Source organism: Argentina anserina, chromosome 2 (assembly GCF_933775445.1).
Source record: "Argentina anserina chromosome 2, drPotAnse1.1, whole genome shotgun sequence".
NCBI lineage: Eukaryota > Viridiplantae > Streptophyta > Magnoliopsida > Rosales > Rosaceae > Argentina > Argentina anserina.
The window spans coordinates 22,915,749-22,942,504 of record NC_065873.1 but is presented as its reverse complement, the minus strand read 5'-3'; the positions used below and the strand labels follow the sequence as shown (position 1 = coordinate 22,942,504).

Here is a 26,756-nt window from a genome sequence, read left to right as displayed (position 1 = left end):
TGAGTATAAATGTTGTCGACTTTGGGATCTGCAATCCCTTCTAATCAACAAAAATGAAATACAGATGTTGTCATGTTTTAGAAGTGTCTCCTTCGCTGTTTGCTGTATTTTGTCTAGTGAATAAAGCCCTATGATTCATCCCCCCCCCCCCCCTCATGTGAACCAACTTTGGATGTTGTGCTCATGGTTGAATTGACATGGGAATCCTTTTGCCTAGAGGATAGGCAATTCTGCGTATAGGTATGTATAATCTACGACTTGAATATTGGAAAAGAACTAACAGATGATGAGAACTCCCATATTTCTTTTGAACAAGGCTTTGAAGTTTGAACTAAGAATCTTGGAATACTGAAATCCAGGATAAATGTTTTCTTGTTGCTTGCGATGGAAGTTCACCTCTCCTGGCAAGGAACCTCATATAATAATACATGCATATTTCTATCATATACCTGAAACGAATTGTGGCATAAGCACTGTGATGCTGCAACAGGTTGATCATCTCAGTTTCCAATGGAGGGAAAAGACGAGTCCAAGCAACCAAATCCCCGGAGCTTAATCCCTCGCTCCGAGCTCAACCAAGTCAGCTCAGATTTCATTCTAGCCATGAGTATGCACGAGCAAGAGCAGGCATACAGGATGCTAGAAACAATTGAAAGTGAAAGCGAAGAAGATGAAGAAGACCAGGATGACAATGATCAAATTCATGATGATGATGATGATACTACTTCCTCTGATGAATTCTATCATCAAGATGATGCTGATTTCTTTGAGCTTCTCGAGGACGAAAATGGAAGCGACAGTGACCTAGAAATGGGGGAAGACGAATTTGGTGATCTCGATGTGGATGAACTGTCTTATGAGGAATTGTTAGCGCTTGGAGAGTTCATAGGGGAAGAGAAAAGAGGTCTGCCCAGCAATGAAATTTCTACATGTCTGCATCCCCACACATACAGATTATCTCCAGTTTCTCAAAGCAAGAATAGCATTATTGATAAGTGTGTGATATGTCAATATGAGTATGAAGATGGCGAAGCTTTGGCTGCATTGCCTTGTGAGCACCCTTATCATTTGGAGTGTATAAGCAACTGGCTTCAGATCAAAAAGTGTTGCCCGATTTGCAGCACAGAAGTTTCATCATCGTCGTCCAAAACCAAAATTGTATAGCTGCCTGTTACAATTATAAATTTCATTATTTATTGCGTCTGATTGTAAAACTTGTAAATCCATGTACAAGATCTCTGTTCTGAACTCTATGCTAGAAATAAAAGATAATAGCTTACGCTTTACCTCAGTCCAAGAGCATTATCTGATCTGAGATTGTTGTTCTGTAAGTTTATTATGTACAGACAAACACACGATGCAGCATAATAATTTCTTGCTAACGAGGAAAGCTTCTACAATCTAGTTTCTCATTGAGCTAGATTTCAAGATTAAATTCTACGTATTCGTAATCCCTTTGCAACAATGACGGGTCATCTGAAGACATATAGAAACGGTCGACTCCTCATATGTGTACTTGAATTTTTTCCCCTGATGCTGGGTGTTTGTTATTTTAATTGTTAACAACATCACAACAATGTGTTGATAAAAAAATTCAGAGCTAGCTAGGGAAAATATTTTCCAAACGAGCAAGCACAATGCAACATTAATAAGGAGCCAAAGCCCCAGAAACCACCAAATTTCACAGCCTGCGAATCCATGCTTTAAGAATATACAAGTTAAAGAAGAAAAGATATCGAATCTTGAAGAGCAAGGAAAGGAGCAAAGTTAGATGTCTGTTTGTCAAAGCTTCTTATCTTGTCCACGACCAACATAAACAAATGGCGTTTTTCCGATGATGATTGTCTTATTCAAGACTAGTTGAAGACTTATTCAGTTATTTGGTTCACTCACTTTTCAATCATATATTCATATCTCGACCTTTTAGTTTGTATCTATATATGAGTAGATTGTTCATGTAAATTTTTGTCTAAATTGAAAATCGTTAAGATATTAATAAATGAGATTTACTCATTATAAACTTAAACGATTCATATTTTATAATTTTAGTCCGTTCACTAATTTAATATATTTTGATACTTTAACTATTACTAAATTAATTGAAAATTTGTATAAGTAATTAACTTATATAGACCTAAAATCTAAACGGTTGAAATGAAAAATTGTGATTAAAAAATAAATATAATTAATAATTAACTAGAAAATCTTAAATTAGTCCTTGATAGGATACGAAAGTTTATTTCTTATATATGATCATTATTGCAACACGATGACACAAAGCCACAAACAAGAAGGTGATGAAGTTTATGAGGACCAGGAAAAAAATCAAAACATTTCAAAGTTCAAAGGCGCCGCCTTTGCCATAGTGTAGCTGCCATTTGTGGTCTCGATCAGTTTCTTAGTTTCTTAGTTTCAAAGTCTCAGTAGTCTCTGGGCAGGCCTTATCTTGTCCCCAGGCAACATGCCAAAACAGATCGATCTGACAACCCAAATGAGTTCAACGTATCTAAATTGGAAATGGTAAATACAATACATGCATAGAGTAGAAAAAGATTGTCGAGCGTGGAAGTGATAAGAAGTTCTTGTCCTTTACGTGGAGCTAGCATGCTTAGTGCTTCACAAAACATATCCACACATAAAGACGAGTGATAATGTGACGATGTAAAATCAGTCCTTGTGTTTTATGTCTATAGTGTACGAGTGTTACATCAACGGTAAAAATAATGAAGCTAATTTAGTAGAAGTTTCTATATCGATGATCTGTAACTAGTGTTTAAACCGTTTCTATTTCTACCTAATTTTTCTTATTTGGTAACAACGTACGATTAACGATCCATCACTCACATATGCTATACTAATTACTTGAAAACCAGCTCCTAGATCCAAACCATAATTAAGTTCTTGTAAGCATAATCACGTCATCCAAGCCTTAATGAGTTTTAACTATTGAGACCTTGTATATAAAATTACGAAAGTATAGAAAAAGGTTAGTCCACTAATTAACGTATTATTTCACAAGCATATGTTACTTTTAAGCAATGAATCCCAAATTCCCAATGATACCACGGAGAAGTGATAAAAGAATTAACTAGCTTATTTTTAGATCATATAAGTTACAAGAGTATTCTAGATCTTAAGAACTTATTTAGCCTTCGGAGTTCCCGTGAAAGGATGACAATTTAATATCACATTGAGATGATTAATAATCCTTGAAAGCCAGGTTGTTCGAGTGGTGCATAATGCCTACCCCATATCTCATGTATTTTAACAGATCCATGAATTCTCAAGTTGCAGAAACTTCACGAACAAGTTGTCAATTTCCGGCGGCAACGATTAACAAAAGAAAGAGTTAGATATTAATCTAGGGATTAACTCTGCATAGAGTTTGCGACTAAATCTTTGGAGGTGTGGAAGAGAATGAAGAATAAGACAAATTGGCGGCTGACTTTGAGTGCGGCCCCCTTAATTTTAACTTTCTAATCCCTTTGTCATTTGGGTAGCTGTAGTCAAGTTTTGACAAACCAAAAAAATGAACGATTAAAAACGTGTTCATTTCACTTGGTCACTTAGCCCTAATTTCTCGATCCCCATCGATCAATTTAGAAACTTAGGACCAAAGTTTCTCTGTTTTACATTTCACTTTGTTTAGTATATGATATTTGTATGCCCCATTCTCCCGCTGGTTTAACACCCCAGACAACCTGTTTATGTTTATCTTAGATCAGTGTGGATTATTGACTTATTGTTACCAAGCATTGATTTGGAGATTGATTAAGGATCACACGACTAACTTTAGAGTTGAAAAGCAGCAATGTTTCTCCTTTAGGCAATAAGCAGCCTTAATTAAACATACTGGACTTAATACTCGATGCCTTGATCTTTTTCATATGTTCGTGCAAATTAAGAAATGAGTGGATAAAAAAGAGAGGAAAAAATTGACCTGTTTACTCAAGTAATTGGATGAATCGATGTTTTAATTTCCCAGAGGATTCACTACTCATTCTTGCATAATTTGCGGTTGTCCTAATGGTTTAATTATGTTCCATCTTTTTTATAAGCAGTAGCTTGGCATGGATAGAGACATAGATTAAGAAACAGACTGGTTAACTTTTGAGCTTGAACTACATTGAAACAAAAATAATGATCATGAAGAATAATCCGCACCCTAGTTCACCTTACCTCTATATGTACGTCATATCTTTGACAGAAACCATACGTCTATATCAATTAGCAACTAATACAGAATTGGAGTATTGGACAATATGGAATTATGGATCGAGAAAAGTATCTTGCCATTGATATAGTGTATGGATATGCATAGAAAACCCACGTAAATATAGTAAGCAACTCAATCCAGAAGCATTAATAACACTCACTGAAGAAAACCCTAATATGGAAACAGATGAGTAGAAGAACCTCAACAACGTAAAGGTCGATCTAAGTTGGACGAAGCACCACTCAAATTCCCTGATCAATCTCCGAGTTCTCCACAATACCATGGATTAGACAACGCATCATAGGTTCATGCATAATTAACTGAGATAAGATCATATTAATGGATGACAGGTTTAAAAGCAACTCAGCATGCATGGTGGCAGCCCATTAGGGCATACGTCCACACATATATAATTATACTGCGGTCGCTCTCCGGTGGTCGACGTGTCGTCGACAAAGCTCGCGGCTAAAGCTATTGAGTCAGGGATGACGTGGCAGAGGACTTATCCATCAGAATGGAGAAGAGGCTTTTGGGGGGAAGTTAGCTCGGAGTTGGCGCAATGATGGCCATTAACGGTCGCCGGATCGGATGCGGCCACATATGGATCGACGCCTTTTCTGATGTTTTCTTGTGCGTCTGTTTCGAAATGGACGAGGACTTTTCGAGCGAATCGCTGAAAAAACCTGACTTTGTTGGAGGTTTCCATGTTCCTTCCCTGGTCCCCGACCTTCGTGTCTATTCCACGACGTCGTATGGGCTTCAAGAATCTTTTTTTTTATTTACAATTGCGGGTTAACTATGGTTCTAAAGCTGAGAGCAATTTAATGTATCTTTTAAGGAGTGTTTTTCACAAGTTGGTTTTCGAAACAAAGACTTCTTATTACCGGAAGTATCTGCGCTACTTGCAGCATGCTTCCACTATTAGATTGATTTTTTTTCCTTTGGTGATGAAGAAAGGCTTATCATCAACTTAGTAGTTTAAGCTATATATCACCTATGGCACCACAAAAATATAATTAAATAATTTTGTTTACATGCGTCAGATCGAAAAGTAGGTGGTTAGTTAATCATAAAAAATTAAGTAATATCGTGCGTGATTCGCTTTCGCACATAGAAATCACATATAACATTATGGTCGTTCATATAGTCTCGTGTAACCAACTAAAACAGTGTTATTTTCCGGATTTTCCCATGGGAATATTAATCGCATTAATCAGCAGACAAATCCCATCACACGTGTAAGGCAACACTGCTGACGTGTACACTCGATTCCACCGTGAAAAAATTGTTTGACCTGACCCGCCGAATATTAAACGGATCCCTAAGCCGCTAATTAGGCCCGGTCCAAAGACCGACTCGCGAGCCCGTCCAAAACATGTTGCGTAAGCAGTGACTACATCCCGCCCCCACATCAGGGTATCGACACCACCGCACCGCACTTCATCCGTCGACACGTGGATGGATGACGTCAGCTCCCACACCTTCCCTCACGGTTTGTCCAAGAGAAAAAACGTTATCGCCCACGTGTATTCTAGAACTCTCACCGCCACGTGTCCCTCCCTTCCCCCTATATATTCGTCGCTCTCCCTTGCGTTTTAAGTTTCAAGCGCCGAGTAACTTGCTTAGCCCAGAGAGCGAGTCTAGAAAGTTACTACTGCCAAATTTTTACCATCGCTGTGAAAATGTCGTCGGAGTTACAGCTACCCCCAGGCTTCCGGTTCCACCCCACCGACGAGGAGCTTGTGAAGCACTACCTCTGCCGGAAATGTCAGTCCCAGCCAATCTCGGTGCCTATTATCGCCGAAATTGATCTCTACAAATACGACCCCTGGAAGCTTCCTGGTAATTTTTTTTCAACCATCTCCAAAACTAAATTCCTTAATCAAAATCTATCCTATTTGTTAATTTTGATTCCATGTGCAGGTTTGGCTTTGTACGGAGAGAAAGAGTGGTACTTCTTTTCACCGAGGGACCGGAAATACCCGAACGGTTCAAGGCCGAACCGGGCGGCCGGGAGTGGGTACTGGAAGGCGACCGGAGCCGATAAGCCGATTGGGCTTCCGAAGCCAGTCGGGATCAAAAAGGCTCTGGTATTCTACGCCGGAAAAGCTCCTAGAGGTGAGAAGACGAATTGGATTATGCACGAGTATCGCCTCGCCGACGTGGATCGAACTCCGCGCAAAAAGAACAGCTTGAGGGTAAGTAATCAAATGATAATCTGCTCTCGATAAGCTAGGGGCATTATCGACATTTTTTACTGTTTTCTATGCATGACGCATGAGACGACGTCGTCTCGTTCGTTCTTAATTATCTTAGGTTGCCGAATTGATTTAGGAACCCCACGCTGTCGTTGTTATGAATTGCTGGCCGTAGTGTGAACCGTGAAAAGTTAATCTAATCATGTATTAATTTGGGTTGTTAATTTCTCTATTTTAGGAATGATTACGATATTTCTTTTTCTATACGGAGATGGAAGCAAGCTGGCGTAGTTATTTGTACTTTGTAGATTATTAGTTTCCTTATCGGGAAATTATTCCATATCCGTCATTTTCGTTCTTCAGAGATAAGATTGATGTTTTTTTATTATTTGAAAAAGATAAGATTGATGTTGTGTATAACTAATTTTGTGGACCATATTTAACTCATTAATTGTGATTTGTATCTGATCATTTTGATTATTTGTGATTAGTATCTAATCATTTATTATTAATGGTGGTTTTACAGCTGGATGATTGGGTTCTCTGCCGCATATACAACAAAAAAGGTTCTCCGCTACAGCCGCCGATAAGTCAGCAGGCGGTAAGTGGGGGATCGGAATTCGAGGATGTCAAGCCGGGGAATCTGATGGCCTGCCCACCTCCGCCGCCGGCGGTGGCCTCCACGCGCCCGAGTGAGTATGTTTACTTTGAGAATTCAGACTCGGTGCCGCGGCTGCACACGGACTCGAGCTGCTCGGAGCACGTGGTGTCGCCGGAGTTCCAGAGCGAGGTGCAGAGCGAGCCCAAGTGGAAGGAGTGGGAGAAGGCCCTCGAGTTTCCTTATAATTACGGGGATGCCACTCTAGGAAATAATTTCGGCGCGGAGTTCCAGGGCGGGAATCAGATGTCGCCGCTGCAGGATATATTCATGTACCTGCAGAAGCCTTATTGATTTGGACAGTTGGATTGGAATGGGGTCGGACGCATTTCGGTGAATCAGACGGCAACAGGAGACCCAAGTCAATGAGTGTGCCTTCTGCGAGTTCTAGTGCGTTTGAGTTGGACGTTTAGAGTTTGATGGGTACGATTGGGGTTTTATTCGTGCGTCCACCATTTGGATTCATGAGTAAAACGAAGCCGTTGAATTAGAATGCCCGTTTAGGGGGTTAATAAAAACGTAGTATGCGTACAGCATGTCGATATAGATATAGTAATGTTGTCACAGATGATTTTGATGGCGCCTTTACAAATCCAAGTATCCTTTGTTTCTATCTTTCTCATTTAGTAGTGCAATTGATGGGTTTTCTCTATTCTTAAGCATCTCATTCATAACATTCAATCGAATATGTTGACTCTACACGTTTGCTACGAAGGATAAGGTCCATAAGGATGATCCGTATGATAATCAAAGGAATAATATGGCTTGTGGTAATGTCACTAATGTGACAAGTCTCATGGTTATCTGCTAACCTAAAAATGATTGGAAAAAATGATATTGTGGGTGGGTTTACAGTTATATACCCCAAAGTCCCAAATCCATGTTCACGGTGTGTGGATTGTCCTTAACCTGTAGCTCTGTAGCTACTTCTGTAATTTAGAAACTTGTGTTCATTTCACTAGACTTTAGACAGTCTTGTATTGCCTAAACAAAACAGAAACAAAGAAAAAAAGAACTCCATAGTCTTGTAACTCAAGAGTTCAAGATTTTGATAAAATTAAAAAAGTTACTAATTAGGTTGATGGCCCAATTGTTGAAGTTTGGTTGGGCTTTGGTCCAATCCAGCACAAGTATTCACACAACAAACAAACATCTTTTGTAGTTTTCACAGTGACATCACCAAAATAAATTTACGACATAACAAACTATCCGAACTTACAAAGTCGAAATGCAAAGTTAAGAACTTTCAAGTAGACATAGATTTTAGTCGAATGAATCGAATCTCATTTTAAGGAGAGAATGCCAAATATAAAAGTAAATGTATTGATGGGGAAGTTAGCCTCTCTAAACATATGATCGAAATAGCTTCATTCAAGAGCAAGAGGGGAATGAAGTTAATGGTAACGCTTCAAAACTTGATCAAGATTAGTCGTAGTTAATGTAAAATGAGTAACTACTGCATGAAAAAAAAAATCGAGGGGAAAGGAATCTCTTCCCTTTATGTGTATGTATCATGCATGCACAACAAACAAAAAACTAACCTAATGTAAAACTCGACAACTAAGTAAATGTAGCACCTACCAACTCTGAATCCTGCACAGGCCTTGCAATGAAGGGATATGTATTTGTTTTTACCTTTTTTACTTTTTACTTATTAGTAAACGACTAAAGTTGAATCAGAGTCTACTCATCTAAATCTTATCCCAAGCTAGCCTAGCAAAAGGTAACACGGAGGGCTTAGGAACCACGTTTTAAATCTCAATGATTTCATGTAAGCAATGAGTTTGTGTCTTTGTGATACTTTACTAAACTCCATATTAGTTCAGTTTTTTAAGCCTTCAAAGTTCAAAGGTGGGCAGGTGTAACAGTGGTTAACGTTGTAAGTCAAGGATTAATCAATAAACTAAGAATAAACTAAAGGATCATAAAGATAATCCAATATAAGCGTCACTTCTGGAAAGTGACTTTACTCATAGTTTGTGACCGTGATCCCCCACTTCTCACTTAAAGCAACCAAGCTGAGCATCACGAGTGTTAATCACTGCCTTAATCCCTTATCAGTCAACCTAATCATTATTCTTATTGCTTTTAGTGATTGGCTAACCAGTGATAACTGATCACTGATAAGGTAGATAAGAATATACTAATCTATACTTTTATAATTCAAATTAAACTCGCTCTCCAAAACAGTTTTTTTTAACCTTTTAAAATATTAAATAATTTTCAAAATTCAAGGATAGTCATGTAATTTAAAAAATTTAAAAAAGAAAAAAATCTAATCCCACTTTACAACACCTACAACTACTTACTTTTCATGTTTATCTCTCTCCTACATCTCCAATTTTCTCTCTTCTCACATTTAGTTAACTGCTAAATTTTATTTTTCACACATATTGAGTGTGTTTGGGCTAGTGTCTGTAATATGACAGCAACCCTTTATAAAATTGAGAAGAAACTAGCCAACATACCTCTTATTTTTAGAAGACACATCAAATATTTTATTAAAACAAATAAGGCACATCATTGCTATCATAGGCGTAGCCACACTGGGCCAGAACCCTTCTCAATTTATAAGTGTTATTATTTGATTGGCTGATTTATGAACATTTGCATACTTTTATCATATAAAATCTTATGATTGACCCTCCTAAGTTAAAAGGAAAGCTAAGAATTATATATAAATGTTCTATTTCATTCCCACAAGCCCAAAATCAACTTAAATGAAATCATCTTCTTTTAGATTTAAAATGTAATTTTCATAAAAAAGCAATTGTATTCATTAAATTATAATAATGTGTTGAGGATTACATGAATAATATAATTTAGTCCTATATTTATTTTGGTTTAAACAATTATACATTTTGATTTTGTCTCAAGATCTTAGTGGCATTTTCATTGGAAATCATCTTTCTATTCTACTTTATGTTTTCATGAATAAAACTCTTCAAATAAGCAATATATTCTAAATCTATCATGAAAACATATCAAGATATAGCACTTGTTTGTAGAAAATTATATTTTTTGGAGAATGGATAGCTGCTATTTTTTGTTACTATATATGTATCTAAATAATTTTGACCATTCTAAATGACATTTCTAGCTACGCCACTTATTCCAGTAGTTAAATTACCACATTACATGAATCAAACATGTAATTCAAGCTTTCTCTACTCCATGTACAAAAATCATTAATGGTGTCCTGATGTGAAGGATCAATAAACCAGACATACCACATGCCTGTACATATCAGAATCTGGGATGATTTATGTGCCCTGAAACTTAATACCTAACTATAAAACAACACTGTTTGATAATGATGCTGCAAGTGAAACAAGATATCCCTTCATAGTAAACTAGATTGTTTAGGTGGGAAAATGCATTTGCCTTCATTAATTTCCAAAATTTGCGCTCAGCTGTCTCTCGTATTAACCTACCTTCACAAAACTTTTAGCATTGTCATTTGAAAATTGTTATTGTTACTCTTTTTGTTTCTAAAAAAACTTGGGCAATTTATTCCTCTTGAATATTACGAGATTGTTCAGAACATCCGGCTACTGAAATTTGATCTAGCATGGTTTGTGTCAACAGATGTATCAAAATTTGAGTATAATATCCAACATTGTTCAGACTTCTTAAAACAAAAACTACAACTATATGGGCAAATGACATACACTGCTCTTTTATCAAACTAAAAACGAAACAACGTTGGGGACACAAAAAAGAGTAAAGAATTAAACCAAACATCAACAATAGTACGAGTATGACCCAAAACTATAAACTAACTATATGTGGGTTTTTTGTTTGAGGATATTATATGTGGGTTGAATACTTGAATGGTTGATTTATGTGGGAATGTGGGATGTGCCTTGATATTTTCTTCGGGGTTTATGCATGGGTCATGGCTAGATTGGGTCTCTACCTAATACTTGACCAAATGGGTGGTTTGATAAACATCCACATCCATAAAACTATTACATGGACATGGTTTTTAAGCTTTCACGTATATATAATTGTTAGTTATATTGTTTTTGTCACATCTATAAATATACACCAGATTTCACACACAAGCTACGCATATGAATATAAAAAGAATAGAAAGTTAACCACATATAAAGATAATGAGCAAAGTTGTTGATACTTATTTATTATTTTTTGTACTTATTTTCTATATTTTATTATTTACATATATATCCTTAATATATTAAAAATAAAATATGATCGAAGGGTTCTTATGTCTTTTCACAGTCATTTTGGTTGACAAAATGTGTTTGAGTTATTAATAGTATATATTATACCACAATTTAGGGTTATATTTAATTTTAAAAACTTGAAATCCAATATAAATTATTTAACAAATAAATGTGATAGACATGCAGTGATGCAGGCAAATACCCAATTTATTTTTCACTGGTATGCAGACTGATCAAATAAAGTGGTACCATTAGCTTATACCGCATTTCATATTACTTGGTAGCGTGCTTGATGAAGATTCAAGGCCCCTGTACCGCAGTTTTAAATTCACAAAATTTGCTGTAAAGTATACAACTAAAGATGTGATTACACCAGTTAACATGGCCTTTTGATATCGATTACTTGATCCTCACACTTCATTATGTAGTTGAATGAAAGCTGGAAATAAGAACTTAATTAAGTTGATGATATCAATAAGCAGATGAATATCGAATTATTGAGAGTTCAATGTCTATCCTTATTTATATGTTGTGATTTCTTGATAAATGAAAATTATCTCTTACGGACATCGTAACTGTTAATAGAATCTAGGTTCGAGTTATATAACACCACATAACATTATGCTTTGATCAACCCTATGAACAATTGGGTTCACATGTTTGGCAAAAGTATCATAAATGGGAAAATTTCAATGATTCTGTTTGATTAGTATGAACAATGAAAGAAGGACACCATTATTTAGGTGGTTCAAAAGCAACCATCATACTCTGTTCGTACTAATTAAAAGTAACTATCACATTACTAATAAGATAACTAGAATTCCTGTCTTGCATAAGAAACTAATATATTATCAGATCACATCAATTACAATTCATATTAAGTCCATATTTCTCACACACACAGTGTACCTGTAATTATAGATCACACATTGCAAAAACTTCTCATTTATATTGTATATTCTAATATTAATCTCATCAAAATTAGAACAAATATATATTTCAAGTGGATAAATTCCTCATCGACCATTAATTAAAAGTCCGCTACCTTCTTAATGCTTGAAAACCTCAACATATATAATCACAAGACCTTATGAATATTGATAGGCCGATGGATCGGCAAACTCAAATCCGTCCTACCTCACACCCATCCATTCCCACTATAACATGACTCTTCCATTTTATTCTTGAGATAAAAAACTAAGGGAAACTAAGATGACTACATGGAATACCAAAAACCTAAATTCACTACATGCTAAAAGCCTAAAACCACTAACAAATAAAGAAAATAATTTACCCAACAAAAATCCAAGCCAGCACAAATCCCTAGGCCAAACAAGCCGGTTAGATCGTACATGGCTCAGAGTCAGGAGCCGAGCCTCCGGGGGCCAGGGGCCAATCAACTCTCTCTTCTTACAACTGACACTTGCGCACTTTCTCTAGCCAATAGGAAAAACTAAATACAGTAATATATTAAATAATTACCGAATTACAATAACAAAAAAATAAAACTCACTTGGTGCAATAAAATTATTAAAACAACGTAACTCAAAAACTCAATATATTAGCGTTTGAGTCCCAACTCTAATTCGTAACAAGCATATCTTAGGTATGTTTTTTTTAGAGAAAAAGAAACTATATTTTACCAAAAAATATATTACAATGACACCAAGAGGAACACTCGGTGTAAAAATAAAGTCCCCTACACTCATTCTTAAAAAAAAATAGTCACAAAACTACTGGAAGAAACAATAGATATAAACTAAGAAGATTAAATCCCGAACCAATGAAAAATCGATTCCAGAAATAGTCGATATCCTACTCGACGCCAATCTCAAAAAGAGAACCACTTCAATAACATTACACATCAAAACCTCCGACATATCTTAAGTCAAGTTTGTACACATGATGCGGACGAGGGGATTAGTCCGATTTTAGTAAAATACCATTGCGAACCTCTCTGACACTGTGATTGCGTTACCAACTAACTAGGGTAATTGAGGTTATTAAATTGAAATATAAAAAAAGGAAAAAGAAAAGAAAAAGGGAAAATGGGGAACAGAGAGAACAAACAAATATGCACACACATGGAAAGGAAACGAAAAGACTGGGACTCGCTTGCTCTCTGTCAGCCCTCCATTTCACTACTCTCTCTCTCACTCTTCTCTCTCTCTCTGATATCTCCGCCGCTGCTCTACTCTCAATTCCGGTCACTCTCCGCCGCTCCACTCCCTCCATTTCAAGGTAATTCCCTTCTTCCTTTCATTTTCACGCTATTATTATTATTTCTGGATAATAATAATAATATTATCTAATTCCGGTGACACCTTGAAATCGACGTTTTACTTGCCTAGATTCTGTGATGTTTACTCTGATCCGATCTCTCTACTTGTCCTTTACTCTAGTTGATTCGCTCTCAATGGAAATTTGTGACTGGCTGCATTATTATTATTGTGCTCAATTATTCGTCATGGTGATTTAGATAGAGATCTGAGTTTTGATTCGGTTTTGATTTGTGTTTGGTGGCGCAGAGAGTTGGGTTTTGTTTTGGACTCAGATGGAGGTTGGCATTGTGTGAGCTTGCACTGTAGCAGCGGTGACTTTTTCAACAGTGCTGCCGTGCTTGGTTGGGATGCTGCTGAGGAAGTGGAGCTGGATTTCGAAGTAGTCAGAAGGCCGGGAGGACTTAGGCATTTGCATTAACAGTGACGGTGAGTTTCGATGATCTTGATGTGTTTGTTTACGAAGTTATAATGTTTTAGCTGTATCGTTGTGTGCTCATAGTTTGGAATTTGGAGTGAAAATTGAGTGCTGTTATGGTTTTTTATTTTCCTGTTGAAAGAAAAGAAGGAAGGAGTGGTAAGATTATTAGATATACGTAGAACTAAAAAATTGAGGGGAGCAGAGGATGTAGGTCTCTCTTGCGAGGTTTTTTTTGTCCACTGGTCCGGGGGTTCAACATTTGCTAATCGAAGTGAAACTCCAAACTTTTCATCAGTCTGACTAGTTTAGTGAGCTGAATGTTTACTGTGATTTCCAGGTGCCAAGGAGAATTCTGAAAGAGGAGTGCAGTGCAAATGTCGAAGTCCTCCTCCCCTGAACTACGGGAACCTGTGTCTTCGTCTACTTCTCGGTCAAGGTTAGCGATGTTCTATCTTCTTAGTCCTTACTCTAAGTGGGTGACTAATGGGTATTATAAGCTTAGAAAACAAATGCTTCCCAATAAAGGGGTTCCATAAAGTTTTTACTCCAATATTTGAAATCAAAGATGAGATATAAAATTAAAGTCATTTCGGTGGGATCTATTGTTATGATATAAACAATTCACTATTTGTTTTCAATATATATTCATATGTGTTCATGTTACACCCAGGGATGTAGATGAAACAACCATGGATGATGAAGAAGGTACAATGGCAAGTGTTGCTCAATTTGTTGAGCAACTACATGCCAGCATGTCTTCACCGAAAGAAAAAGAAGTCATTACAGCACGTCTGCTAAGTATTGCCAAAGCAAGGAAGGATGCAAGAACAATAATTGGTTCACATTCCCAGGCTATGCCATTGTTCATAAATATTCTCAGGAGTGGCACCCCAGTTGCAAAGGTTAATGTTGCGGCAACTCTGAGTGTTCTGTGTAAAGATGAAGACTTGCGTCTTAAAGTACTTCTTGGGGGGTGCATCCCACCGTTACTTTCACTTCTGAAATCCGAATCAACTGAGGCCAGGAAGGCTGCAGCTGAAGCTATATATGAAGTTTCTTCTGGAGGGCTTTCAGATGATCATGTTGGCATGAAAATATTTATTACAGAAGGTGTTGTTCCAAATTTGTGGAATCAACTGAATCCGAGCAGCAACCAGGACAAAGTAGTAGAGGGATTTGTTACAGGGGCTCTAAGAAATCTTTGTGGTGACAAGGATGGTTACTGGAGAGCAACACTTGAGGCTGGTGGTGTAGATATCACTGTGGGTCTCCTGTATTCTGACAATGCGGCTGCCCAGTCCAATGCTGCGTCCCTTTTGGCCCGTCTCATGTTGGCTTTCAGTGATAGCATCCCTAAAGTAATAGATTCTGGAGCTGTCAAAGCTTTGCTTCGGCTCGTGGGTCAAGAAAATGACGTTTCTGTTCGTGCCAGTGCTGCTGATGCTCTGGAAGCTCTTTCTTCAAAGTCAACTGGTGCTAAGAAAGCTATTGTTGATGCAAATGGTCTTCCAGTTTTGATTGGGGCTATTGTTGCTCCATCCAAGGAATGTATGCAAGGTGAATGCGGGCAGGCCCTCCAGGAGCATTCAACAAGGGCTTTAGCAAATATTTGTGGTGGGGTGTCTGCTCTTATACTTTATCTTGGAGAGCTTTCACAGTCAGCTCGCCAATCTGCCCCAGTTGCTGATATTATTGGATCCCTTGCATACACTTTAATGGTATTTGAGCAACAATCTGGTGATAGTAAGGAATCTTTTAAGGTAACAAAGATAGAGGATATTCTCGTAATGCTGCTAAAGCCTTGTGATAATAAGGTTGTTCAAGAGCGTGTCCTTGAGGCCATGGCTAGTCTTTATGGCAACAGTCATCTCTCAAAATGGCTCAATCATGCAGAAGCAAAGAAAGTGCTTATAGGACTTATAACAATGGCTGCTGCCGATGTACAAGAGTCTCTAATACTCTCTTTGACAAGCTTATGCTGTGATGGTGTTGGAATCTGGGAGTCCATTGGCGAGAGAGAGGGAATTCAGCTACTTATTTCATTGCTTGGCTTATCCAGTGAGCAACATCAAGAATATGCTGTTCAGTTGTTGGGGATCTTAACTGACCAGGTTGATGACAGCAAGTGGGCTATTACTGCTGCTGGTGGGATTCCTCCTCTAGTGCAGTTGTTAGAGACAGGGTCTCAGAAGGCAAAGGAGGACGCTGCTCATGTTTTGTGGAACTTGTGTTGTCACAGTGAGGATATTCGTGCTTGTGTTGAAAGTGCGGGAGCCATTCCAGCATTTTTATGGCTTCTAAAAAGTGGTGGAACAAAGGGGCAAGAAGCATCAGCGATGGCCCTTACAAAGCTTATCCAAACAGCTGATTCTGCCACTATTAACCAGTTGTTAGCTTTGCTCCTAGGTGACTCTCCATGCTCAAAGGCCCATACTATCAGGGTGTTGGGTCACGTACTTACAATGGCATCACACAAGGATCTTGTGCATAAGGGCTCAGCAGCTAGTAAAGGGTTGAAGTCTCTCGTTCAGGTTCTCAATTCATCAAATGAAGAAACTCAAGAGTATGCAGCGTCTGTCCTAGCTGATCTATTCAGCACAAGACAAGATATTTGTGATTCTCTTGCAACTGATGAGATTGTGCATCCTTGCATGAAGCTTTTGACCAGCAGCACGCAAGCTGTTGCAACACAGTCAGCTCGAGCTTTGGGTGCTCTTTCACGTCCTATGAAGACCAAAACAATAAGCAAGATGTCGTATATTGCAGAAGGGGATGTTAAACCCCTCATTAAACTAGCAAAAACTTCTTCAATTGACGCGGCTCAAACTGCAGTTGTTGCACTTGCAAATCTTCTCTCTGATCCCCAGATTGCTGCAGAAGCTCTGGCAGAAGATCTTGTTTCAGCTTTGATAAGGGTACTGGGAGATGGAACTACAGAAGGTAAAAAGAATGCATCCCGTGCCCTCCATCAACTGTTAAAGCATTTTCCAGTAGGTGATGTGCTCACAGGAAATGCTCATTGCCGTTTTGCCATCCTTGCTGTTGTTGATTCCTTAAATGCATTGGATATGGATGACACTGATGCTGCTGATGCTTTAGAAGTTGTAGCACTTTTGGTCAGAACCAAAATGGGTGTGAACTTCACTTACCCTCCATGGTCTGTATTGGCTGAAGTTGAATTGAGCTTAGAACCTCTTGTCCGCTGTCTGGCTGAAGGGCCTCCTTTGCTTCAGGATAAGGCAATAGAAATATTGTCTAGGCTTTGTGGGGAGCAACCAGTTGTTCTTGGTGATCTATTGGTAGCAAGATCTAGATCCCTTGGTTCACTGGCTAACAGAATAATGAACTCATCCAGTTTAGAAGTCAGAGTTGGAGGGGCTGCATTACTCATTTGTGCAGCAAAAGAGCACAAAGAGCAGTGGATGGAAGTACTTGAGGTGTCAGGATATTTAAAACCACTAATGTATGCTTTAGTGGATATGATGAAGAAAAATTCTAACTGCTGCTCCTCTCTAGAAATTGAAGTCCGAACTTCTAAAGTCTTTATGGAAAGACCTGCATACCATGAAGGGGTTGAGTATGATGTCCCTGATCCAGCTGTTGTCTTGGGGGGTTCTGTTGCTTTGTGGCTGCTATGTATAATTGGTTCTTGTAATGCAAAGAGTAAACTCACCATTATGGAAGCCGGTGGTCTTGAGGCTCTTTCTGACAAGCTTGAGAGCCACACTTCCAATCCACAGGTATACAGAAACTACTCTTTCTAGTTTGCTTTATTTAACTCTTATTGTTTGATACTGTTCTAGTTTTTTTTTGTTCTTTCTTTTTTGGTAGTCATTCTCAAAATATAACCTACGTACTTACTCAATTGGTAATGATCATGTACAGGCAGAATTTGAGGATACTGAAGGTATATGGATTAGTGCCCTGTTTCTAGCTATTCTCTTTCAAGAAGCCAATGTTGTTTCATCTCCTGCAACAATGCGCATCATAGCTTCACTTGCACTTCTGCTGAGATCAGATGAGGTGGTTGATAGGTTCTTTGCCGCCCAGTCGATGGCCAGTCTTGTTTGCACTGGTAATAAGGGAATAATTCTTGCCATTGCAAATTCAGGTGCTGTTGCTGGATTGATAACCCTCATTGGTTATGTCGAATCTGATATACCTAACCTTGTTACTTTATCGGAGGAGTTTTCTCTGGTGCAAAACCCTGATCAAGTTGTCTTGGAGTACCTTTTTGATTTTGAAGATGTAAGAGTTGGTTCCACAGCACGTAAATCTATACCTCTCTTGGTGGATCTCTTGAGACCAATGCCAGATAGACCTGGTGCCCCTCCAGTTGCTCTTAAACTCTTGACCTGTATTGCTGATGGAAGTGATACAAACAAATTAGTTATGGCTGAAGCTGGAGCTCTGGATGCACTGACAAAGTACCTGTCTTTGAGCCCACAAGATTTGACTGAAGCTGCAATATCTGATTTATTCAGAATATTGTTTAGCCATCCTGATCTGATTCGTAATGAAGCATCAGCTAGTTCGTTAAATCAACTCATAGCCGTTCTGCGTCTGGGGTCAAGAAATGCTAGATACAGTGCTGCAAGAGCTCTTCACGAACTATTTGATGCTGAGAACATCAGAGATTCTGATTTAGCCAGGCAATCTCTTCAGCCTTTTGTTGACATGCTTAATGCTGCATCAGAGAATGAACAGGAGGCTGCTCTTATTGCTATAATTAAGCTGACTTCAGGGAATTCTTCTACTGCAGCTTTGTTGACTGATGTGGAGGGAAATCCACTGGAGAGTTTATTTAAAATCCTTTCTTCTGCTTCATCATTGGACTTGAAGAGACTTGCTGCACAACTATGTTGTGTACTGTTTGATAGTACCAAAGTCAGGGGAAATCCAATTGCCTCTGAGTGTATAGAGCCTCTTATTTCCTTGATGCTTTCTGGTATAAATGTAGCTGTGGAAGCTGGGGTGTGTGCCTTTGAAAAATTGTTGGATGATGAACACCAGGTAGAGCTTGCAGTGAACTATAATGTTGTCAATCTCCTTGTTGGATTAGTTTCTGGTACGAACAGTCAGCTCATTGAGGCTAGCATCTGTTCTCTCATAAAGCTGGGCAAAGACAGGACCAGATGCAAATCGGATATGATCAATGCTGGGATTATTGATAACTGTCTTGAGCTACTCCCTGTTGCAGCCAGTTCATTATGCTCTTCTATTGCTGAATTATTTCGCATTTTAACAAATACTGATGCGATTGCTAGAAGTTCAGCTGTTGCAACAATTGTAGAACCCCTTTTCCTAGTTTTACTGCGTCCAGATTTCAGTATGTGGGGACAGCACAGTGCATTGCAAGCACTAGTAAATATTTTGGAGAAGCCACAAAGCCTTGCTACTTTAAAGCTTACACCTAGCCAAGTCATTGAGCCTCTAATTTCATTTCTTGAATCCCCATCTCCAGCCATCCAGCAGCTCGGAACAGAATTGCTATCTCATCTTCTTGCACAAGAACATTTTCAGCAAGATATTACAACTAAAAATGCAGTTGTTCCTCTTGTGCAACTTGCTGGAATTGGAATCCTGAACTTACAGCAAACAGCGATAATGGCATTAGAAAAAATCTCCACAAGCTGGCCGAAGGCGGTTGCTGATGCTGGAGGTATTTTTGAGCTTGGAAAGGTTATTGTACAAGATGATCCTCAGCCACCTCATGCATTGTGGGAATCAGCTGCTTTAGTTCTCTCTAATGTTTTATGCTTCAATGCTGAGTACTACTTTAAGGTTCCTGTGGTGGTTCTTGTTAAAATGTTGCATTCAACAGTGGACAGCACTATTACGGTGGCTCTCAATGCATTACTTGTACATGAACGGAGTGATAAGCTAAGTGCCGAACAGATGACTGAAAATGGTGTTATAGATGCCTTGTTGGACCTTTTAAGATCTCATCAGTGTGAAGAAGCATCTGGAAGGTTACTTGAAGCTTTATTCAACAATGTTAGGATACGGGCAATGAAGGTTTCCAAGTATGCAATAGCGCCTTTATCACAGTATCTGTTGGATTCACAAACCAAGTCACAACCTGGAAAACTTCTCGTAGCTCTAGCCCTTGGAGACCTATCCCAACATGAAGGGCTCGCTAGAGCCAGTGACTCTGTTTCTGCATGTCGTGCATTAGTAAGCTTGCTTGAAGATCAGCCCACAGAAGATATGAAAATGGTGGCAATCTGTGCTTTGCAAAATTTTGTCATGAATAGCAGAACAAATAGGCGTGCTGTTGCAGAAGCAGGGGGTATACTGGTTATTCAAGAACTATTACTGTCTCTCAATGCAGAAGTTGCTGGGCAGGCAGCGTTGCTTATCAAACTTTTGTTTTCGAATCACACACTTCAAGAATATGTGTCAAACGAGCTCATCAGATCTTTGACAGGTAATCAGAATTGCTTCCGTTTGAGCACTAGTCTCTTCTTCTGTAGTATAAAATTGCGTTTGTTTCAAATTTAAATATATGATACGTTTCTTGTACATCTTTACGAGTTTATAGCAGTTTTAGTAATATGTTCCTACTCTGCCCTTTAATTTTATGATCTACCATATATTGTCGTCTCATTGGTGTCTGTTTATGAAATGATTGCCAGATAGGCTTATGTTTTGGATATGAATTTGCATCGAGATGTTTTGTAGACATTGAAGTCGTGATTTAGAATGTAGGGTGCAAGTTACACATACAAAACTCCTTGTGACAATGATTGTTTTGTCATGCAGCCGCATTAGAGAGAGAACTGTGGTCAGCAGCAACTATAAATGAAGAGGTCTTGAGAGCCCTACATATGATATTCATCAACTTTCCTAAGCTACATATTTCCGAGGCAGCCACCCTATGCATTCCCAATTTGATTGGAGCTCTTAAATCTGGCAGTGAGGCGGCTCAGGATGTTGTGTTGGACACCCTATCCTTGTTGAGACAGTCTTGGTCCACCATGCCAATAGAAATTGCGAAGTCTCAGGCCGTTGTTGCTGCTGAAGCCATTCCCATCTTACAAATGCTTATGAAAACTTGCCCACCAAGTTTCCATGAGAGAGCAGACAGCCTGTTGCATTGCTTACCAGGTTGTTTGACCGTTACAATCAAGCGTGGTAACAACCTTAAACAGGCTATGGGAGGCACAAATGCTTTTTGCCGACTGACGATAGGCAATGGTCCTCCTCGACAAACCAAGGTAATGTAGTTCCATAAACTAGTAGTTATGTAATTGGTTCATGATCTTATAGGGTTGGCTGAATCAGCTCTAACATTAAGGGTGTTGGGATAAAAATTGATCTTTATTTCTGGAAATATTTCCTGTGCTTTTCTTTTGTCCTCCAAGTGAGCATTACAGATTTACTTTGTCTTTGTATGATGCAAATATCAAGTTGATACTTACAGATTCTTTTAATGTTAATGTTCGGTCATTAGGTAGTGAGCCACAGTACGTCTCCCGAATGGAAAGAAGGGTTTACATGGGCATTTGATGTGCCCCCAAAGGGACAAAAGCTCCATATCATCTGCAAAAGCAAAAATACCTTTGGAAAGGTAATAATTTCTCCACCTACATAGGCCAATGAATTAATTATTGTGATTTTGAATCTTCTATGCTATGCTCATCATCATACAAGAGTTTTATTACCATTTCTCTGAACAGTTGTGAGACTAGTAGTTATTAGTTGCACCACCTATTCATTTTCAAAGCAATTTTTCCAAAGAAGGCCATTGGTCTCTTATAATTATTGACTATTTTTATAATAAAAAATTAAAAAATGCAAAACCGGGTGTTAGTTATAATTTGGGTGTGTTAATAACAATAGGCAACACTACCAATCTTTTATTTACACCCTTCATAAAATGATGGATCTTTACTCAGACTTTTAAACACATTGTGTACCCCTCATGCCTTAATACAGCAATGTTAGTTTTATTTTAGGGTTAATCTCTGTTTTGCAACACTGATAATGGTGTGTTTTCCTTATTTTCAGTCCACACTGGGGAGAGTGACTATCCAGATAGATAAAGTTGTGTCCGAAGGAGTATACAGTGGATTATTCAGCCTAAACCATGACAACAACAAAGATGGATCTTCACGTACACTTGAAATCGAGATTATCTGGTCCAACAGAATGCCTGATGATGAAATGTGAGAATCGGGTGTTTCTGATAAAGCTGAGATTGCCAGAAAATAATCCCAACCATGCGGACCCTGGTTTGCTTGTAATTATTTTTATGTTTTGAAAAGTCCAGTTTTGTAGTTTGAAAGATCAATCGGCTTGAGGAAGTGTAAATTATATCATTAGCTTGCAGAAACAATAGATTGGAAATTCCCACGATACACGGGGAATAAAAGCTCATTAGATTCTTGTACAGGTCAGTCTAGCTAGCAAGTTAAAGATACTCAAAGATTGGCGTTTAGCATTCGTGAAGTTCTTGGAAAGTTGGAGTAGCTTTCTGTACCAATTGCTTTCACTACGTGTGCACTGGTATTGTTTTAGCTAGCAATGTAAATGCCTTGAGAGGAACCACGCGAATTTATATTGAACTCGAAAGCCTTTAGAATGATCAAAAGCTGATTATCAAACTGCCCCGTTTTCATCGAATCATCGAGCGAGAGAAAAAGAGGGTAATAGATTGAACGTTTGAAGAAGCAGACTAACTACTAGGAAAAAACATTGGATATCTCAACAATGGTGTGCACATCCAAAGTACATGTTGAAAACTATTATGAAAGCCGAAGTCTTAACAGTTCAAAGTTTCAAACTAACGAGATAACACCTTCACATTCTTAGACTTCAGCATTAAAAAGACCACAGCAATGCTACTTTGCAGCAGCAACAAGTGCAGAGCGAGCTTTCGTAAAAGTAGCAATCATTGATCCAAGTTGCAATGTATCATTGCATCCAAAGGTCAATCTGTACCTGCAAATGTTAGTCAACTTTTGCTGATCAATAAACAAACTAATCACGCTTTATCAACTAAAACTTCCATATATAAAGAATTTGGCAAGGCTAATAACAACAATAGGTCAATCATATTGACCATAACCTCTCAAACCTATCCTAGCCTGAAAAATCTTCTGCAACTGGCATTATATGCTCACCCGTTCAGTAATCAAGATTCGTGCTTCTCTAGTGAATGTTATAAACCTAATCTAACCATATAATACATGGCCAGATATTGAATTCGATTAAGCTACACCGTTCAGAAGGAAGTTAATACACACGCGCTTGCACAAACCCACCTCTATTCTTCACTATGTGCACAATTACATTGATTATCACAATGCCAAAAAGCTGGGTCCCCCATTTTATGTTTAGCCCAGATTGAAAGAACAGTCAGCAAGTGAAAAGACGGTAGGGGACAGAGATACATACTCTATGTCAGCTAAATCATTGATTAACAGAACTCGAACATCTGCTGGCATCTTAATCTTAAAAACAAACCTGTTCAAATAAAGCAGTGTAAATGAGATAATGAAATAAGCACCCAGAGGGATTATAGAAAATAAAGCAGCACTTACATAGTCACTTCTCTAACAATATCTACCAAAGCCAATCCCTTTGTTGCTTTCATATCAGAAATTCCTGCAATAGAAGAAGTATATAAGTAAAAAAAACTTTCTGAGACATATTCCTGCTTGTAAGACTAAAGAAAGTAAAGGTAGTGAATACGTTTGAAACTCTCTGTAAAGGACTCATTCAAAAGCCAGTGAGATATTTGCTCAATGTCCTTGGGCAATGGGTTTCCTGTGCAAAGATAAACTGCATCTTCAGTTATCTTCTGTGAAGCCATATGAGTAGACTGCATTCATTGAAGCAGAACTGGACGTGTTATTTACAATCCATACATGATAGAAAATACATTAAAACACAACCAATAATAGTTACAAAGTCTACGGGTCCTCATGATTAATTCTATAAATGGTGAATTATTTATAAAATTTCTAACATATATACAAAGTGAAGAGAGAAAGAAGAATACACACACAAACAAGAAACATCCTCATAGAGGTAATATAACCTGCAGAATGTTCAGAGCCTTTCTCATGTCTCCATTGCTAAGCCGTACAACTGCTGCTAATCCACTCTCAGACACATCAAGCCTAGTCCAATGCACAAAATGTCAAAGACAAGTTACCAAATAAAAAAAGTCACTCACATCTTTACATATCTGCACTTTGCAAAAACGAAATAGAAAAGATAGTACTTACCCTTCAGCTTCTATAACATGTTTGAGTCGCTCTGTCACATGAAATGAATCAAGTGGGGCAAACCGAAAACGTGTACACCTTGACTGTAATGCTGGAATAATCTTGTTGACATGGTTACAGATTAGAGAAAACCTAGTGCTCTTTGTGTATTTTTCAATAACTGCACCCCAAAAAATATAGAAAACAAACGAGAATCAGCAGAAAAACTTAAAACATACAAAATATAATGCACAACAAATAATTTATACCTCTTCTCAAAGCAAACTGAGCATCCTTAGTCATTGCATCTGCCTCATCCAGTAAGATCAACTTTACAGGTGGCTTTGCACTGTCAATCCAAAATCGTAGCTAATAAGTTACTAATCCAGTGCTTTCAAGCCAGAAACCAAAATGCCAGGATCAAAGAACAAAAAAAAAAAACAAAAAACAAAGGAAAGGGCCTCCTCTGAGATATGCATACCCAAAGGAAAGACTCTGTGTGCCGGCAAAATTCTGGATCTGTTCCCTCACAACATCAATTCCCCTGTCATCTGATGCATTCAACTCGAGAATCATCGAACGATACTGTGGCCCGTAGAGCTTGCGTGCGACGGCCAGAATTGTGGAAGTCTTTCCAGTGCCAGGAGGGCCATACAGTAGGAGGTGTGGCAATCTGTTTTCACTAGTCAGCCTATCAACTATTCACCACAACCACAACAACAATTTCCATCATTTGACAACCTAAATTGAACCTCAAACATAAAACATTAACAACATTTCTGCCCCTAATTTTACTGCAACACAAACCAAAACCCTAAACCCCAATTTCACCTCATTTTTTCACAGAAACTAAGAAACTGGTAAGATTCTCAGATTTATCCATGCAATATTCACATAAGCTCCCACATTATTGACATGAATCCAAAATCGAAGTAAAAATCAGACAGTAAAACCCAGAAGCAAAACCCTTGAAATTTACATAAAAGGTTAAATCTTTAGTATCTAAGGGAGTGGGCGGGAGTTGCTTACTGGTGTCGACGATGTCGCGGTGGGCGGCGACGTCGTCGAGGGACTGAGGGCGGTACTTCTCGACCCAGGGAGTGGCTTCGCCGTGGACGGGGTCGGAAACGACGACGTTTTTGCCCTTGTTGTTGTTGGGTTTGAGAGGAGAGGGGTTGGTGTCGTCGCCGTCGATGTCCATGGGAGCGATGAGCTCAGCCATCGTCAGTCTAGGGTTTTAGGGGCAGTCGGAATCGAGGGTTTTAGTGATCTCAGGTAGTAACTATGGCGCCAACTTGGATTGATTTGAGGTAATCCCGCCCTTCTTTGTAGCTCGCCTTTTTTTTTTTTTGGGAAAATAATAAAACCGTTTGAGTGTTAGCCCAGCAAGTTTGTGAAATTTACATAAAGTACCACTTACCGCTATTTGCATAAATGATAAAACAGAGGAGCCTTGTACAAGAATAGGCAGACACTCATTGAAGGTTAACCAGAGCTTCAGGATTCAGAACCCAAAACAGTCATCACTAACCATGAATGCTAATGGCAGGGTGGTTACTTCTGCATTCTGGTGTATCTACTCTTGGACCCTGTGCTCAGTTCTTTCAGCCTTTTGATTGGCTTCTATTTCCATTGTCATTACTTCTTGCATTTGATATACAACCTTTGCCATTGGTTCTGCATTCTTCCTCATCTTCAAGCTTCAAGGTTGGATCTTTTTTCTTCTTCTCCTTTTCTTCTCTCTGGTTTCTGCTTCCTTTGATTGTAGCCTTGTAGGGTAGGAGTTTTGGTTTTGATACATATTTGTGTTCATTAGTTTATTTGGTTTTTCTTTATTAATTATATTATATATTGAACCTACCAGTTTCTCAGTTTCCTGTTTGTTTTAATTCAAGAGCTGAAAGTTTGGGTACTTTGGACAAGAGCATCTTCAAATGGCTAGGAAGATTCAGCTTTCAACAAGAAGACCATCCTTTTTCAAGGCCCTTAAGGGTGATTTTTCTAGGGAACTGGTATCATTCTGATCTCTTCTCATTTCTGTTACTTGTGTATGTTGCTGTCTTTTCTTTTCCCCTTTGTCATTTAAGATCTTCGTTTCATCTATAGGTGAATGATTCTGGTTGACACTCATGAAACTTCATTTGATGATTACTAGCTTGCTAAACTTTTGACTGTTTGAGTCCACTTCTTCCTGAAATGTATGATGTTCTTTGGCTAAGAATTTCAAATTGTATTTGATTCTTTCTAATGGCTGGGATTAGGGTGAGGATAATACATTACCATATACCAAAGATTTCATAGCATATAACGAAATAGTTAATATCCTTAGAAAAAAAATTAAAAAAAGCAGTTTTAAACAGTCGAAGAGAATGTTTAAAACCAAATTAGGAGTTCTCCACAAAAAAAGCAGAAATGTGTCTCACTTCCCCTTTCAACACTTATCCCATTTATACTCCACTATTTAAAGTACATACAGTACATTCTATTTATTTTACTTCTTCGTGTTAGACCCTGCATATGCTTTGGAAAGATTTGGTCCGTAGATATTTTCTGTCTGTTTTGAAATTAGTTATAGCT

At 38.3% G+C, this 26,756-nt stretch overlaps 4 protein-coding genes across 4 annotated transcripts; 3 read left to right on the top strand and 1 right to left on the bottom strand.

Annotated features, from left to right (window-relative positions):
- The first annotated feature begins 411 nt into the window (after nt 1-411).
- On the top strand, nt 412-1,285 carry LOC126782326 (E3 ubiquitin ligase BIG BROTHER-related). Its single transcript, XM_050507546.1, has one exon. The coding sequence runs from the start codon at nt 511-513 to the stop codon at nt 1,162-1,164; it is 654 nt and encodes a 217-aa protein (XP_050363503.1). The 5' UTR covers nt 412-510; the 3' UTR covers nt 1,165-1,285.
- Nucleotides 1,286-5,808: 4,523 nt separating this feature from the next.
- On the top strand, nt 5,809-7,753 carry LOC126783570 (NAC domain-containing protein 2-like). Its single transcript, XM_050509059.1, has 3 exons — nt 5,809-6,058; nt 6,140-6,414; nt 6,941-7,753. Exons 1-3 carry the CDS (start codon nt 5,899-5,901, stop codon nt 7,364-7,366), a joined length of 861 nt encoding a protein of 286 aa, XP_050365016.1. The 5' UTR covers nt 5,809-5,898; the 3' UTR covers nt 7,367-7,753.
- A 5,655-nt stretch (nt 7,754-13,408) lies between these two features.
- Nucleotides 13,409-22,433, top strand: LOC126783563 (protein CELLULOSE SYNTHASE INTERACTIVE 3). Its single transcript, XM_050509046.1, has 8 exons — nt 13,409-13,503; nt 13,791-13,970; nt 14,300-14,398; nt 14,633-17,702; nt 17,848-20,392; nt 20,728-21,182; nt 21,419-21,535; nt 21,976-22,433. Exons 3-8 carry the CDS (start codon nt 14,337-14,339, stop codon nt 22,135-22,137), a joined length of 6,411 nt encoding a protein of 2,136 aa, XP_050365003.1. The 5' UTR covers nt 13,409-13,503; nt 13,791-13,970; nt 14,300-14,336; the 3' UTR covers nt 22,138-22,433.
- A 229-nt stretch (nt 22,434-22,662) lies between these two features.
- LOC126783569 (replication factor C subunit 3) lies at nt 22,663-25,472 on the bottom strand. Its single transcript, XM_050509058.1, has 9 exons — nt 25,209-25,472; nt 24,661-24,877; nt 24,449-24,528; nt 24,201-24,360; nt 24,011-24,092; nt 23,662-23,791; nt 23,511-23,574; nt 23,365-23,433; nt 22,663-22,908 (listed from the first exon to the last, which is right to left on the bottom strand). The coding sequence occupies exons 1-9, from the start codon at nt 25,399-25,401 to the stop codon at nt 22,809-22,811; spliced, it is 1,095 nt and encodes a 364-aa protein (XP_050365015.1). The 5' UTR covers nt 25,402-25,472; the 3' UTR covers nt 22,663-22,808.
- Between the last annotated feature and the right edge of the window lie 1,284 nt (nt 25,473-26,756).